The 18,198-nt window shown below is 37.2% G+C and overlaps 1 protein-coding gene across 2 annotated transcripts in view; it reads left to right on the top strand.

The window, feature by feature from the left end:
• Positions 1-18,198, top strand: part of KCNH5 (potassium channel, voltage gated eag related subfamily H, member 5) — a 364,433-nt gene that overhangs the window by 269,016 nt on the left and 77,219 nt on the right. Inside the window, exon 10 of one of the 2 annotated variants that reach the window (XM_011961959.1) lies at positions 8,194-8,390. The exons of the other annotated variant lie outside the window; for it this stretch is intronic. Within the exon in view, the coding sequence (XP_011817349.1) occupies positions 8,194-8,390 (197 nt within the window). The remainder of the gene's footprint in view (positions 1-8,193; positions 8,391-18,198) is intronic. 2 annotated transcript variants of the gene reach the window in all.

Here is an 18,198-nt window from a genome sequence, read left to right as displayed (position 1 = left end):
TTAAAAAACTAAAAATAGTACTGCTGTGTGACCCAGTATCCCTCTACTGGGTAAATACCCACAGGTGATGAATTTATCACCTCCTACAGATATCTTCACTCCCATGTTTGTTGCAGTATCATTCACAATAGGCAAGATATCGAAGCCACCGAAGTATCCATTGACGGATGAATTGATAAAGAAAATGTAGTAAGTATATGCAATGGAATATTATTCAACCTTAAAAAAGAAAGAGAACCTGCCATTTGCCACAGCATGGATGAATGTTGAGGACATTATACTAAGTGAAATAAGCCAGACACATAAATAATGTATTACTTGATCTCACTTATATGTAGAATCTTTTTAAAAAGTCAAATATGCAAAGATAGAGAATAAAACAGTGGTGGGGAGGTAGAGTAGGGTGGGAGGAAATGAGTACATGTAGGTTAAAGGCTAGAAGGTAGCACACATGTAGGATGAACATTTTTAGAGATCTAATGTATATATGAAGACTATAGCTAATAATATTGTATTGGCATATCTCAGGGATTGTGTTGGTTTGGTACCTGACCACCATAATAGGGCCAATGTTGTAATAGAGTCACCAATTTTTTGGTTTCCCAGCGCATATAAAAGTTATGTTCACATTATGCTTAGTCTGTTATGTGTGCAATAACATTATGTCTAGAAAAACAATGCATATACCTTAATTTAAAAATACTTTATTGTTAAAATATGCTAATGATCATCTGAGCCTTCAGCGAGTTGTAATCTTTTTGATGGTGGACAGTCCTGCCTTGATGTTGACAGATGCAGACTCATCAGGTTGGTGGTTGCTGAAGGGTGGAATAGAGGTGGCAATTTCTTAAACTAAGATGATGATGACATTTGCTGCATCAACTGACTCTTCCTTTCATAAAATATTTCTCTATAGTATGTGATGCTGACTGATAGCATTTTAGCCACAGTAGAACTTCTTTCAAAATTGGAGTCGGTTCTCTCAAACTCTTGCCACTGTCTGATCAACTGAGTTTATGAACTGTTATAAATCCTTTGTTGTCATTTCAACAATGTTCATAGCGTCTTCACTAAGAGTAGATTCTGTCTCAAGAAACCACTTTCTTTGCTCCTCCATAAAAAGCAACTTCTCACTGGTTGGTTTTATAGTGAGACTGCAGCAAGTCATCCACATTTTCAGACTCCACTTCTAATTGTAGTTGTCTTGCTATTTCTACATCTGCAGTTACTTCCTCCACTGAAGTCTGAAGCTCTCAAAATCATCCATGAGGGTTGGAATCAACTTCTTCCAAACTCCTGTTAATATTAATATTTTGGCTTTCTCACATCTCACATGAATCACAAGTGTTCTGAATGGCATCTAGAAATCTGAATGTTCTCCAGAAGATTTCCCATTTATTTTGCCTAGATCCTTTAGATGAATCAGTATCTATGGCAGCTATAGCCTTACAAAATATATTTCTTGAATAACAAGACTTCAAAGTCAACATTACTCCTTGATCCATCGGCTGCAGAATGGATGTTGTGTTAGCAGGCATGAAAACAACGTTCATCTTGTACATCTTCATTACAGCTCTTGAGTGACCAGATGCATTGTCAATGAGCAGTCATATTTTCAAACGAATCTCTTTTTCTGAGCAGTTGGTCTCAACAGTAGGCTTAAAATATTCAGTAAAGCATGCTATAAACAGATGCACTGTCATCCAGGCTTTGTTCTTCCATTTACAGAGCAAAGGCAGAGTAGATTTAGCGTAATTCTTAAGATTCTAGGGCTTTGGGAGTAATCAAGGAGTAGTGGCTTCAACTAAAGTCAGCAGCTGCATTAGGCCCTAACGAGTTAGCCTATCTTTTAAAGTTTTGAAGCCAGTTTTTGACTTCTCTCTTTCTATGAAAGTCCCAGATGGCATCTTCTTTTAATAGGCTGTTTCATCTGCATTAAAAATCTGTTGTCTAGTCTAGTCACCTTCATCAGTTATTTTAGCAGATCTTCTGGATAACATGCTGCAGCTCCTACATCAGTACTTGCTGTTTCAGCTTGCATTTTGATGTTGTGGACATGGCTCCCTTTCTTAAACTTTATAAACCAATCTCTGCTAGCTTCACACTTTTCTTCTGCAGCTTCCTCTCCTCTCTTAGCCTTTACAGAATTGGAGATAGTTAGGGCTTTGCTCTGGATTTGGCGTTGGCTTAAGGGAATGTTGTGGCTGGTTTGATCTTCTTTCCAGGCCAATAAAACTTTCTCCTTATCAGCAGTAAGTCTGTTTCATTTCCTTGTCATTCATGTGTTCCCTGGAGTAGCACTTGTAACTTCCTTCAAGAACTTTTGCTGTGCATTCACAACTTGGCTAGCTGTTTGGTGCAAGAGGCCTAGCTTTTAGTCTCTTTTAGCTTTTGACATGCCTTCTTCACTAAGCTTAATTATTTCTATCTTTGGACTTGAAGTGAGAGATTTGTGATTCTTCCTTTTGCTTGAACACTTAGAAGCCATTTTAAGGTTGCTGATTGGCCTAATTTTGATATTATTGTGTCTCAGAAAACAGGGAGGCCCGAGGAGAGGAAGAGGGAGTTGGGGGATGATGGATCAGTGGAGTATTTAAAGCACACACAATATGTATTGATTAGGTTTGCCATCTTATACGGGTGTGGTTTGTAGTGGCCCCAAACAATCACAACAATAACATGAAAGATTACTGATCACAGATTTCCATAACAGATATACTAATAATGAAAAAATTAGAAATATTGTGAGAATTACCAAAATGAGACACAAAATGATCACATGCTGTTGGAAATATGATGCTGATAGACTTGTTTGACACTGAGTTGCCACAAACCTTTAATTTGTAAAAAACGTAATATCTGCCAAGTGCAATAAGGTAAAGCACAATAAAATGAGGGTTATGCCTGTTTGTAATACAAATTTTTGTTAAATAGGTAGATTTTAGCTGCTTTCATCTCACAATCAAAAATATGTAAGATGATAGACATGTTAATTTGCTTTACTATAGTGATTCACTATAGTGATTTTACTGTCTTTATGTATTCCATAATGTTACATGTTAAATCTCAAGTATATACAATAAAACTTACTAAAAAAAGAAGTGAATACATGGATTAAGATCACTGTATAGAAAAATCTTCAGATAGAGCCACTATCACATCCCTAAACTCACAGAAAACTACCTAAGTAAAATTCAGATGATATTTTGTTTGGGACCTGTTGGATATATTAGTTAGCAGTTCTCACTGATGAATACCTATGGTAATTTTTATTTATGTATTTATTTTTCCGAGACTGAGTCTTGCTCTGTCACCCAGGCTGGAGTGCAGTGGCGTGATCTCAGCTCACTGCAAACTCCTCCTCCTGGGTTCAAGCCATTCTCCTGCCTCAGCCTCCCAAGTAGCTGGGATTATAGGCGCCCGCCACTGTGCCCAGCTAATTTTTGTATTTTTAGTAGAAGTGGGGTTTCATCATGTTGGCCAGGCTGGTCTCGAACTCCTGACCTCATGATCTGCCCACCTCGGCCACTCAAAGTGCTGGGATTACAGGCATGAGCTACCGTGCCCTGCCTAACTATGGTAATTTTTATGCATTTATTTTATTTATGTTATTAACTCACCAAATAATGTGTCTCACATTTGGAAAAATAAATCTGGCTATAAAATCAGCCCCTTAGGGGACCATAATCCCTAAGCATACCGTAGTCTGTATTACTTCTTTAATTATGTTGTAACTCTCTCTCTGTTTTGCCTTAAATGTTCCAGTTTCCTACTATATGAGTCTTTAACACTTATTTCTGTTTTACAATCCTTTTTCCTGTAGTTTAACAGTGAAATACTTCATAAGACTTGATGAAAAGAACTGAGAAAATATAAATAGACCAAACAACAACTTTCATGTTTAGCACAAGCTTTCTACTAATTTTAGGATTTGAGGGGAGGTTAGTTATCTCTAGCTCTAACATGTTTACAGCAGAGACTACTTGTACCCAGCAGGAGCTGACCTAAAAACCAGCATCAAATGTTCTGCAGTCAAGAAGATGAACAGGAGTTCCCAGCCCTGAAAGTGTGCAAAATCTTTTGTACAATAAAGAAAAGCATTTCTTCATTAGTTATTCCATGCATATTAGATGCACGCATGTTAGATATTCCATGCCTAACCCCACATTTTCACAGCCTATGATTTCTGAGATGACTTACAGTAAATGTGCATAATATGCTTGAAGAAGGACATTAACCAACTTTAGTTTGGCTGGTAAATTAATTAATTTTTTTGAAAGATGACCGTATTTCCAGAAATGCGGTAAAAGTTTGTTGTGAATTGATTGCTTAATAGGTGACGTAGAAAGCCAACAAAGTAAACACACTTTGAAATGGTTGATTAGCTTAATATCCAGTTTACATAGTGCATATCCTAATGAAAATTCTATGTAATGAAACAATTAGTATTGCTTATTACGTAAAGTGAATTCTGATGTTGGGGGCAGAATTATCTGCTTCTGTTAATTTTGCTATGCTTTTCTAAACTTTTTTGGGAGAGGAGCAGGAAATAAAGTTTATCATGAGTTCATATTCTAGTTTATTGCTATCCTCACTATATCATAGACTTTTTATTTTCCCATAATACCAAAAACATAATAATTTAATGTAATAATTTAAATTTAAAAATTTTAGGCAGAAATAGTGTAAGAATTTTTAATTTCATCAGTTAAGTTAAATAAAACATATAACAGATATTTGAATGATTCTTTAATTAAAAATGACCCATACTGGTAAGAAGAAATTACCTTTCTATTTTGAGTACCTTTAACCTGTTGAAAATGCACTTAGTAATCAATGAATATTTATTTATGATCTATAAATCTATGTATATATTTTATGAATTCAGTTTTATTAAGAAGTATAATGAAAGACATTGGTGAAAATGGTTTGCTGTTTTTTAATATAGAAAAATTTGGAAAACAGAGTAAGAAGAAAAAGACGCATAAACATACCACTTAAATCCAGTTGCTATTATTATTTAAATGCATTTTATTTTAGTCTTGTATCCCTTTAGACTTTTAGCTCAATTTGTATCAATTGATAAATTTATATAACATAGTATATTATATGATATGGTTTGGCTATCTCTTCACCTAAATCTCACCTTGAATTGTAATAATTCCTACATGTCAAGGGCAGAGCCAGGTGGAAAAATTGAATAATGGGGGCAGTTTCCCCCATACTGTTCTCCTGGTAGTGAATAAATCTCTTGAGATCTGATGGCTTTATAAATGGGAGTTCCCCTGTACAAGCTTTCTTGCCTGCCACCATGTAAGACATGGCTTTGCTCCTCATTTGCCTTTGGACATGATTGTGATGTCTCTCCAGTCATGTAGAACTGTGAGTCAGTTAAACCTCTTTTCTTTATAAATTACCCAGTCTTGGGTATGTCTTCGTTCTTTATTAGCAGTGTGAGAACAGACTGATAAACTATATATAGTAACATATACTTATAAAATACATTATACTTTGGTTCCATCAAGAGAATTATCTTAAGGAAAGAAGATAAAGTAGATTTCTTAATTGACAATTCTTTTAGTCTTGACACCTCAGTTTCATTTTTATATATTTTGTTATAGCTGTAAACATATTCATATTATTCTTTATATATTTATTTCTTAATTAACATTGTAAGTTAAGAATTTTTTGCATGTTATCTCAAAAGCTGTTTTAATTCTTTGGACATTGATATTTTACACATATTTTTACAATTGCCATAGCTATTGGACATATAGGGTTTAAATAAAAATCTAGGGTTATCATTAATAACACTATAAGGAATATTACATGCAGTGGTTTTAATGTTTTGATTCTCAGATGTGAAAATACTGAGTCAAAAGCATTGATTATTATTAAGTGTACCATATATGAAAACCAAATAGCTGTAAAGTAATGAGCACTCATAAATGGTTAAGGGGTTATAACTGACAATTTAAGTAAATGATACAGAAATGAGTCATAGAGAAGTGTGACCTTTTTTCTATCTCTTGAAGGAAAAATCCAGTATGGAAAGAGTAAGAATAAAAAGGAAAAGAAATAAGAGGTAGATCAAAGCAGCCCTTTAAAAGCTTGCCTTTTTTTTTTGGTGCCATCAGGAACTGTGGTAATGTAACAGTTGTTGATCTTTTCTGTTTACAAAGTATTACACATAAATTATAAGACAAAATGAAAACCATACATTGTTCCATAATGCAGAGAGGACCTACCATTTTGATGCATTTACTTCTGCGCTTTGTGTGCATGTATGTTTGGGGGTGGGGAGATGGGGTACATAAAATGAGATTATACTGTGTGTATGGTTTGATATCCTGCTTTTACTATTTTATATAACTTTATATACCCTCCATGTCACTTGTAAAATTTATGATACCTTGTGTCTGCATACTATTTCATTATTTATTGACATTTATTTCTAATTTTTTGTGATTATAAATTTCACTTCAGTGAGCATTTTTATAAATAAATTTGGTACTTCTTGTTATGCAATTTGAATAAATGCCTATAATTGGGATTACTAGTTTGAAGAGAATACCACGTACAGAGTTCTGAAACTCATCTGTATAAAAGGAGGTAGAGTTTCTATAACTGCAGTCTCCCTTTGGTTATTACGATGCTGTATAACCCTAGAGACTTTGTTTGGATACCAGGTTTCTAATCTCCCTTCCTTGGGCAAATAAATGGGTATTAGATGGTTAATTCGTTCATCAGTGTCATGAACTAAAAGGAATTTTTGGAGGATCCAGAAACAAATGAATTGCTTAAGATTAATTAAATATTCATTATAGTTGTTTTATGCTGGTCACATGATCATGTGGTGGTTTTAATCACCTCTTCAGTCATGTGCATATTTTCTCTTTCTACCCTGAAGTCCCCCTTAAGCTTGAAATCAAGCCCCATGTTTCTCTCAGAACTTCCCAACTACCTAGGTGAGCAAAGAATCTGTAATCTCACTCACTCAACCTCTCTGTTTCTGTCTTGTCATTGTCTTTGTCTCTCTCTCATTTCTGTGGTTACACATTTTCTTTTTTCTCTGGTTGGCTGGCTGGCCTGAAGGGTGATGCAAGTTCTTTCTTCTTCTTCTTTTTTTTTTTCCTGTTAGGTCTGATTTTAATCTGCTTGATGACGGCAGATAGTTGCTCAGCTCTGTGGTTTGAGTGCAAAAAGAAGAAATCATTAACAGAGTGTCTCTAGGAAGATGTTTCCCTCCTGGATATACTCCCCCTGTCTTTTTCTCTTTAAAACTTTTCCTTTCACGCAGAAGTTGAACAAAGAATGCAGTTGACTGCACTTCAGAAACCAGGGACTTTTATGGAACTGCCTCGGCAGAAAGGCCTTGGGGATCTTTAACCTTAGACTCTTTCTCGTTCTTTTTATTTGGGCAACTAAGTATTTGATTTCAAATGATAAATGGTTGAGTTCAGGCCACCAGTGGGTAGTGCTCTGAAGTGAATAGGTGATTTCTGTGCAATTTCTAGAATGTTTAAAAGCCGTCTACATTTGATGATAGTGTAGCACTTTTATAGAACTGTTCATGGGATAACACATTTGAGTCTCCATGTTTTACTCAAGCTGGGTCCTTCAGCTTTGTCATTGTGGATGGGGAGCTCTTGAGCTGGACTCTGAGAACCTGTATAAGGTTGGCTAGGTAGAGAGGGAAGGGCATTCTTGGGGAACTAAGTCGTGGCAAGTTTTAATTGGCTTAGGGCACATAGTTACTGAATAATGTGTATTTAATATATGTTGGATCAGCCCTAGATTTATTTACAGCAGATCCTTCTATGTTGCATTTTATTATCTTTACCAGAAGGCAAGGATGAAACTAAGTAGTCACCTTTGCTCCTTCTAGTCAAAATAGGAAAAGTTAAGGTGGCAGAAAATAATGAAATTATTTGTTAAAATGAGGTGTTTGGCTTCTCTGTTGGATCCATTTATTCATGTCACTCCAGATTTTCATCAATAACTGAATTCAGGGTGCTGTTACTTTCCATATTATATGAAAGCATTGTATATTGTTATGTGTTTATAGATGCGGTTATACCCTCAGTTCTAAATTATGCTAGAAGGTCAATACTGTATGAAACTGAATAACAAGAGTGATTACAATAAGAACAGTGGTAGATACTTGAATATGTATCTTATACTGTTTTCCAGGGAAGGGTGATGTATTTGGAGACATCTTCTGGAAGGAAACCACCCTTGCCCATGCATGTGCGAACGTCCGAGCACTGACGTACTGTGACCTACACATCATCAAGCGGGAAGCCTTGCTCAAAGTCCTGGACTTTTATACAGCTTTTGCAAACTCCTTCTCAAGGAATCTCACTCTTACTTGCAATCTGAGGAAACGGGTATGTTGTCTGGGTCTGCTTTTTCTTATTAGTGTCCAGAGTATTAATTAATTCAGCTCTATTAGCTGAGGAGTAGAAAAGATACTTTGTTTTGCAGCACTAAATTCCCATCAATGTAAAGTGGCATAATTTTCCTTCCCTTTATTTATATTTTGTTAACTTTTTAAGGGAAAAAACACCCTGTTTCTATGAGTAAGGACTTGAATCTTTACCATTTAATATACAAAATGAAAAACAGACTTGAAGAGAAACAGGCTGTGAACTCTCCTGTGATGTAGTTGGTTCTTGGAGTTTGTAACACTGCCGTGAAATCAACTCCAGTGTCTTACCTTATTATATGGGTCTTTTAAAAGCTGGTAAAGTTAATCAAGCTGGGTGCCTATTTTACATTCTCAGCTCTCTTTAGGCACCTCTCATTTCATAATCAATTCACAAAGTTTACTCTTTCAAAGAATGCTATCTCAAAAACTAATTAGCCACATTGACACACCCTACCAATATGGACAGGAATCCTTTGTTTTACACTGCTGCTGCACATTTAACCTTCATTGCCATTTTTTAACTGATGAGTGTGACACAAATTTAATTTGCATGAAGAAATCTCCTACTTCTGGTTTCTAGGTCATTGGGCATTGGGTAGGGCTTTTTTATTGCCAAGAATGAAATACATATTTGGATAACTGCACTTAAGTGATTTTATCTAAAATGATCGCCTGTCTGTGGTGAAGTATTTTGAAATGACAGTCATTCCTTTCCATAACCTGCTTAAATGAAACCTTCTCTGTAGTTAACAGGGAGGGAAGAAATCAAGCAAAGAGATAAATTAATGTCTATACTGTAGCAATGTAGAAATGAATGTAATTAAGTCAATGTAATTCCTATTTAGGGTTCCAAGAAAGGATGAGACTAGCAGGAGTAGTGTTTGTACTGGTTGTATCACGTTTATTTGATCTATACTTGAACATCATTTTCAGTTCATACTTTTGTTATCAAATAGATGGAGCGTCCAGAACCTGTGAGACAGAATTAAATAGCTATAGAGAACATACAGACTTAAATACAGGTACCTATGCTCAATAGATCTATAGTTAAATGTGAAGATTATGTCAAACACAAATAGTTGAAAGTGAAGGCAGATGAATGTGGAAGAGGGATGCTAAATATTAACTAAATGTGGAAGTTTCTCACTTATTGTTAGGGAGCTCAGAGTCCCTTTCAGTATTAAGCAGGAATGTCTCCTTTGGTCTATGCTCTGCCTTCTGCAATGACAAATTTCCCTTCAACAAGGCAACCTGTTAGGTAGTTGACTCTTGTGGTGTAATTGGTCCTTGAATAACACAGATTTGAACAACAAGGATCCGCTTACACACCAATTTTTTTTGACCAAATGCAGATGAAAAATACAGTATTTGTATTATTTGAAATGTGTGTATACCAAGAGCCGACTTTTCCTGTATATGGGTTCCACAGGGTGGACAGCAGGGCTTCAGTATGTGAGGATTTGGGTATGTGAGGGGATCCTGGAACCAGTCTCCCTCATATACCGAGGGAAGACTGTATTCTTAAATACTGCAAGATTACTGAAAACGCCTGTCCAACATCTGTACATTTCTCAGGACTTGATGTTTATAATATTCCTGTGAAAGAAAATGGGCAGCTATTTTGTCCTTCAAATCACATGAGAAAACTCAGGCCCAGAGGGATTAATATCAAATAACCAACTGATACCTTTGCAATGCAAGGTGCCAAGGAGGGACAATGAAAACAGATCACCAGTGGAAAATATCTGTCACCTCTCTTTCTCTTACACACACACACACACACACACACATTCATTGGTTGTGACAGCTGAGTACACACAGGTGTGGCTACTTCTGATAGGAAGAGAAGCTAGAGACAGAAAACTGTTGTTGGTTTTTCTAACGGGTCTCAGAAACACTGTGCGTGTCTCCATGGGTGCCAGTTTGCTGAGTGACATCAGGTGGCTTTCTTCTCTCACAACCTGTTTCCTATTATAACTGGTGTCAGTTTTTATAATTGTAGCCTTTCTGCTCTTGATGCGTTGTCTCAATAACTTGGCAAATAGTGGGAAAAGGGTGTCATTCAGTGTCACTTTATTTTCTGAAAAACAATATTCTCATGAAAAAAATAAGTGATGAGAAAATATTATTTCATGATTAGTAATACTAGCTACCATCTGAAAACATACTGTAAATAGCCAGGCACTTCAACATAGTTTACTTATAATATCTTATTAAACATCAACAACCCACAAACAGAGCAGTATAATCTCCATTTCACCCATGAAGAGATTAAGGTTCTGAGATTGGAACAGCTAGTTGCCAGATAACTTAGGAGTCAGGGCCTGCATTTGCATTCATCTCTATGATTCTAAAACCTGTATTTTTTAGACTACCATGTTGTTTTAACTTGTCAAAGTCGCTGATATTTTCTTTTCCACAATATTCCACAGAAACGCTGTCAGCAATTTATAGTTTCTTTTTTCACTTATTCACTTTATTCCAATTGATCTATTAATGAAAACATTTTGTCCTTATTGCTATTATTGTAAAAATTATTGCAATGGACATTCATTGTGAATTCTATAACCAAAACTATGTCTTTAGTATGCTATTGATATCTTATAGCTATCATAGCCATTGATTAAGGGTGTGTTCCTGCTAAGTAAGGGAGCAGATTTTGAATCCAAGTTGTCAGCCACGGCATGGTACAGTTCTGGCCACACAGGTGTATCCAGTGGCTCAGAGGAGAGCTTTGTTTAGTGTATGGCTTTCCATGGCTGCAATAAGGAGGGAAGTGAGCCTTCTTTAGCTGCTTGCCTTCATCTTCATTAAGGAAAAATAAGATGCTTGCTGTGCAAATATAGCTCCTCCTACCCATCCTTAAGCCCCTCTATGTAAAAATTCTAGAGCTATAACTAGCAATTCCATCAAACAACTACAGCATGGGCTGGCAAACTTTTTGTGTCAAGGACCAGATAGTAAATAATTTTGGATTTGTGGGCCAATCTCAACTACTCAACTTTTCCACTGTAGTATGAAAGCAACTGTCCTAGCTTGGGCCACCATAACAAAATATGATAGATTGGGTGCCTTAAGCAGCAGGAATTTATTTCTCACAGTTCTGGAGGCTGGGAAGTGTATGATCAAATTACTGGCCAATTTGGTTCCCTGGTGGGGGTTCTCTTCCTGGCTTGCAAAATATCCAACTTCTCATTGTGTTACGACATAAGAGAGAGAAGGGGAGGTGGAGAGATGGCGGGGGGAGGAAGCAAGCTCATTGGTGTCTTATAAGGGCACCAAGTCCCTCATGAGGGCCCCAACTTTTGGTTTTTTTTTTTTGAGATGGAGCCTCGCTCTGTCACCCAGGCTGGAGTGCAGTGCCGTGATCTCGACTCACTGCAACCTCTGCCTCCCAGGTTCAAGCGATTCTCCTGCCTCAGTCTCCTGAGTAGCTGGGATTACAGGCACCTGCCACTACGCCTGGCTAATTTTTGTGTTTTTAGTAGAGACAAGGTTTCACCATGTTGGTCAGGCTGGTCTTGAACCCCTGACCTCGTGATCCGCCTGCCTCAGCCTCCCAAAGTGCTGGGATTACAGATGTGAGCCACTGCACTGGCCCCAACTTTATGACCTCTTCTAAACCTAATTACCTCCCAAAGGCTCCATCTCCAAATACCATCACATTGGGGATAAGAGCTTCCACAGATGAATTTTGAGGGGGTAAAACTTAGTCAATAGCAAAGCTGCAGATTAATACATAAAGAAATGAGCAAGATTGTGTTTCAATTACTTTATTTACAATCAGGTGACTGCCCAGGGGGCTTAAGTGTGTTAATTGTTGAAAAAAGAGGACTGGAAGAAGTTAAATGGGGACAACAGTGGGCATATAAATAGAATCTCCCCACCTTTATTAGAAAGCAAATATTTTCTACTTGCTGCCTATTCAGAGGGTTATGAGATGGAAAATGCCACAAATATCAGTAAGAAGTAGCTACACAAAGCAGGCAGATAGCGTGAAAGAGTAAGGAAGGATTTATAGTTACTGTGAAAACGGAGAGTTCATTTCACATGTGAACGAGACAGCTGTTACTCAGTCTGGTAGGACATTGCCTTGTGGGGATGCTGGGTAGTGTTGCTTAGTCCTCATATTTTTTTTTCTCCAAGAGGCCAGAAGCACATTTTTATGGGAAAACACATTTGTTTGGTAATTAATTTGATTTGTTTTTAAAATTCTGTGGTCAAACAAAATAAGTCTGCTTGCTCTTGGTCCAACAACTCATGATCTAAGTGGAATCAGTTAATGAACTCCTGGTCTCATGGGTCTAGAAACCTGAGATTTTAACCTAGGGCCTGTACATTTTGATGAAAAAAATTTTATCTATTTTCTAACTGACATTTAGCTTTTCTTTTAATTGGAAAGGTTGCTAGACAACTACAGTGTTATTAGAAGTACCAAAAGCAATTATATTAATGGGTATTTTCATATATCATATGTGCTGAAGATATCTTGAAATGCCATTTATGCTCATTACTATTTAACAATTATGATGGTTATTAGACCTGCTGCTAGACAGAAGCACATAGATTACTATACTGTAAATTATTTGAAAATATTTTGATGACAAGATTTCAATATGTGTTTCCTTTGCAATCCTGTGTATTTTATTTTGTGCATTTAAAGCAATTCTATTGAGGAGAGGTACATAGGCTCCACCAGACTACTGGAGATTAAGATCCCATGTGTGAGAGTCAAAAGCTAAACTGAATTGAGCAAAAGAACCGGTTGAGTTATTTTTCGATAATAAAAACACAATTCCATAGTTTCCAATAAGTTTAAACATATTCAGAAAAGGGATGAGAGAGAAGCAGAGGAAAGTTGACTCATTTGCTTACTTTATGTTTGTATTTATTTAACCAATTCAAGATGCTAATTCCTGGAATGACAAAATGGTATTCATTGAATTGATGACCAGCTCTTAGGTATACATCAAAGAAGGTAAGCAACACACCTTCTTTGACACACACATAAAAAGGTAACACAGGTGACACCTACATTTTAAAGGCTTCTTACTAGACTTTTAAAGTTAATATTAACTTCTTCTCATTTTGCCTGTTTGTTGCACAATGATTTTTACCATTTGTGTAAAAAAGAGTTAACCTAGCAGATATGACTATTGTCCTTTGAAAGACTTGCTTATAAAGCTGGCTCTTGTGAACTTGATTTCAAGAGGACTCTCGCCACTAACTGACGAGTAGCTCTCTGTGCCTTAACTGTCTATTCTAACAAGGTGGATTGATGCTGAATATCAACTTTCCTTCCCGAAGTGTGGAATTTTGGCATATGTCAGGCAGAAGATGCCTTTGTGACCATCTCCAGTGCAAAACCAGAAGCACCAAGTCCTTAATGAACTTCCCTGGTTGACAGCATTTCTCGTGTGTTGTCATGCTCTTGCTTGTGCCTGGCTTCCCCCAGACTTTGCCCATGCCCCTTTTCCCTTTGCTAAATTTTCTTTGTATCTTATGCTTCAATAGTCATAGCCATGAATGTGATGATATGCGGAATTCTGTGAATCTGCCTAGTGGATTGTCTGACCTTGGCATGGACTTGAGGATCACCAATGCACCATATATAAAGGTTGATAGGAAATCTGTGTCCTCAAAGGTCCTCAAATCAGCAGATATATTGGTAATTTTGTTGTAACCTTCTTTTTCCATAAAAGATGCTGAAACCTACAGACAGTGTGTTTTATGAGTAAAAGAGAATGAACCATTTAAAAATAAGTGGTATATTTGTCCATAAGGCAGTCAAGCGAATTTCATTTCCTTGAAACTTAAAATATATGTTACATGAACACTGCTGGCTACAATAAGCATGCCTGAGATTTTAAATTATTTCTGAATATTTTCTTCACTTTCAAGATAGCAAGAACATATTTTCCTCCAGATTGGCTATTTAAATAGGATGAGAGAAGAATTTTATTTGCTGTTTCTGTACGTCTTCTCATGAGACACTTTGTTGAAGTGCGGCACAGAAAGTATTGGCTGGCTCACCATATAGCCATGCATCCATCCAGCCCCTATCCCATGACCATGGGGTTGTGGACATAAAAGACCAGGTGCCTGCTCTCCTGGAGGCTCTGGTCTAGTGAGAGATCATGAGTCAGATAAGTGCTATGAGAGGGTTATTCTCAGTACACAGAGGGCATAAAGGAGATGAATTCAGTTTATCCAAGGGGAAGACACAGGAAAGGATTCCAGGAGGTGACAAGGACGCTGGAGTTAGGATTTCATTTCAAATAGAGGAATATTCTAGAATAAGGAAGGGTCTTGTATATCACCAAGTTCATTTTATTTTCTTTAAAGATGAGAGAAATTCAGACCCAGGAAATTAAGTGATTGCCTAAGTTCGCTTAGCTCGTTAGCAGTAGAGCTGAGACCGGAATCTAGTCCTTGGAATCTCACGCTGGTAATATTTTTGTTATTTAATCTAGAATAAAAGCATTTCGAAGAAGATCATCAGTAAGATCCAATACTTGACTGTGTTCATTTTTAATAGAGAAGGATAATATGTGGCATGAATTTGCATGTGATTCATAGATCGATTTTGGTTTTTCATATTGTGGTTCAGGATAAAACTAATAGTGAAGCCAAAACAAGACAAGCAATAAGCAGTGTTCAGAGTCAGTGGACAGGACTCTCAATCTGGGCATGAATCAATATGTCTGGTGTGGCCACAGCATATTCGTCACCTGCATAGTAAAATATCTCATTTTAGTGAAAGCATTTAACTTTCATATGAGTATTATTTAAGAAGTGTTACTGAATACAGTAATATTGTCTTGCTGATAATACTGCATTCTGATATACTCTTTGTTAACATGTCAATACTGCTGTACTGGTTAGTATAAATACATAGAAAGATAAAAATTCTCACTTTAAAAAAAACCGCTACTTTTTTTTTTTTAGTGGGGAGGTGAAGTTTCACTCTGTCTCCCAGGCTGGAGTGCAGTGGCACGATCTCGGCTCACTGCAACCTCCACCTCCCAGGTTCAAGCAATTCTCCTGCCTCAGCCTCCTGAGTAGCTGGGATTACAGGTTCGTGCCACCATGCCTGGCTAATTTTTGTATTTTTAGTAGAGACAGGGTTTCACCATGTTGGCCAGGCTGGTCTCAAACTCCTGACCTCAGGTGATCTGCCCACCTCAGCTTCTTGAAGTACTGGGATTACAGGCATGAGCCACAGGGCCCGGCTGCTACTTTTTCACTTTTGTGTTTTAAGTTATTTTTTAAAAGATGTTAATACTTTTATATTAGAAGTTACAAAAAATATTGACAAGCTTACCACCAAATGTGTACTAAATTATGTGTACTAAAAAGATTAGTTAATCAAAAAAAGGAAGGGAAGGAGAAAAAGAAAATACAAAATTGAATATTTTCATATAGAACTGGAAAAATCTGAGACTTGTTTGATAGCAGGTAGAGAATGTGTTTTGTTGTTGTTGTTGTTGTTAGGGCTGAAAACTAACAAAAGATTACTATGCAGCCAATTCCAAAAATGCAAAAAAAAGAATGTAAACTGAATTTTGAAAAAGAAAAAAATCACTAAGATCGAACAATATTAATACAGGCTAAAATTATATAATCGAGTGGGTTTCCCTTTTAAATACCATGTCTTATGTTATATTAGTGGGTATAAACCCTCTTGTGGTTTCAGATTGAGTGGTCATGGCCAGAGAAGTATTGTCTTTTCACTCCATGACTCTGCTTATTTTGTCACTGGTGTAATTAAAGCTTCTAAGCAAATGGCTCTGGAGTTCTAATACCTTTACTATTGTCATGGAGTGGAGCCCACTGGATGTTGATAAAAGTGACGTCAAACTGACATCCTTTACTTGTGGTCTCAAAGAAGTGCTTCCATTGTGGTTTCAGAGACTCATCTTCCTTTAGCTCCAAAGTTTCTAGTTTAGACTCTTTTTTTTGAGGCAGAGCCTCGCTCTGTCACCCAGGCTGGAGTGCAGTGGTGCAATCTCAGCTCACTGCAAGCTCTGCCTCCCAGGTACATGCCATTCTCCTGCCTCAGCCTCCCGAGTAGCTGGGACTACAGGCTCCCGCCACCACTCCCGGCTAATTTTTTGTGTTTTTTTTAACAGAGACAGGGTTTCACCGTTTTAGCCAGTATGGTCTTGATCTCCTGACCTTGTGATCTGTCCGCCTCGGCCTCCCAAAGTTCTGGGATTACAGGCGTAAGCCACCATGCCTGGCCTAGACTCATTTTTATTAAACATCTCTATGCACAGGTTAATCTGGGACCTCTTGCCAATATTTCTTTAACCCTTGTATTAGTCTCTTGGCTTACTATCACAAAATACCATAGACTGAGTAGTTTCAACAACAGAAGTTTATTTTCTCACAGTTCTGGAGGTTCAAAGTTCAAAATCAAGGAGCAGTAGGGATGGTGTCTGGGGACGTCTCTCTCCTTGGGTTGCCACTGACCACCTTCTCACTGTGGTTCACATGGCATCCCTGCAGTGCCTGTGTATGTAGAGAGTGAGAGAGCTCTCGCGTCTCTTATGAAGACCCAAGTCCTATCGGATCACAGCCTCATCATTGTGACCTCATGTAACCTTGATTACTTTTTCAGAAGCCTTGTCTCCAAATGCAGCCCTACTAGATGTTAAGGCTTCCCCATATGAATTTGCGGGTGGGAGACATAAACCTTCAGTCTATAACAATGAAGTTTTATATTTAAGTTAACTATGAAGAAATGACTTTGAAAATATGTTAAAATCAAAACTTACAGCTGGAGTGTAACATTACTGGGGATGGATGTGCAGCAGCAGCAGCAGCATTCAGTGTTGATTTTTATAACTTCGGGGCAGTGCATAATTATCAATACCAGCAAAGTGTTCTTACCCTCCTACAGTGATTTAAGAAGGATTGCTATTTAAACTTAGACAAATGTCCCCAGGCATGATCAATTCAAATTGTCAAATGGAAAAACAGAACATAGAGGTACATGTAGGTTCCCTTTCACCCTAAAAAGCCATTCACCATTCACCATTCACCCTGAAATGTCCTTTTCTACAGATGGCACTGTTCTTGAGTAGAGATCAACTGAAGCCAGCTGGCAATGTTATGGAGAAGCATAGTAGCAATCCTGTATTTTGATGTTCCAGTGGTAAGAAATAGTGGTTTGGGTTCACTCTGGCATTAGCACAGGCTCAGAACTCAATAATGCTTTTCTTTCCAGAAAATGTTCTTATTATGGTGAATAATAAGCAGCAGCAGCACAGAATGTCATTTTTTTTTCTGTGAACAATGAAGCATGTCAGCGGCAATGATCTTTTGTGGATGAAAAACATACTAGAATTGGATATCAAACAGGACTAACCTATTTGCTTGGTGTACATGTGTCACAGATTGCATGTATTTCAGTGGCAATATGGGCATCTTTGAAGAAATGCTCTATGAATGGCAATGGGTATTCCAACTACTTTCTTTTGTTTTCTTCACCCACCCTCCCCACAATGGTATATTAGCTAAACAAAATAGTAGAACCCAATTGTTCAACAAATCCATCAATTCTTGATCCTGTGGAAAAGACATTACTAAACTGTTGTCCATACTTGGAACAAAAGATGATATGGTTTCCACAAAACTCTCAAATAGTATGTAGTATCTATGTTTACTTCTCTCGTAACACTGATTATGGTACTTTGGTTTCTTATTTACATTTCTATTTTTCAACTGAACAATGAGCTCCATACAGTAGGTATTTTCTGTAA

This window comes from Colobus angolensis, unplaced genomic scaffold (assembly GCF_000951035.1).
Source record: "Colobus angolensis palliatus isolate OR3802 unplaced genomic scaffold, Cang.pa_1.0 Scaffold57, whole genome shotgun sequence".
NCBI classification, from domain to species: Eukaryota; Metazoa; Chordata; class Mammalia; order Primates; family Cercopithecidae; genus Colobus; species Colobus angolensis.
This window is presented reverse-complemented; position numbering and strand designations above follow the sequence as displayed.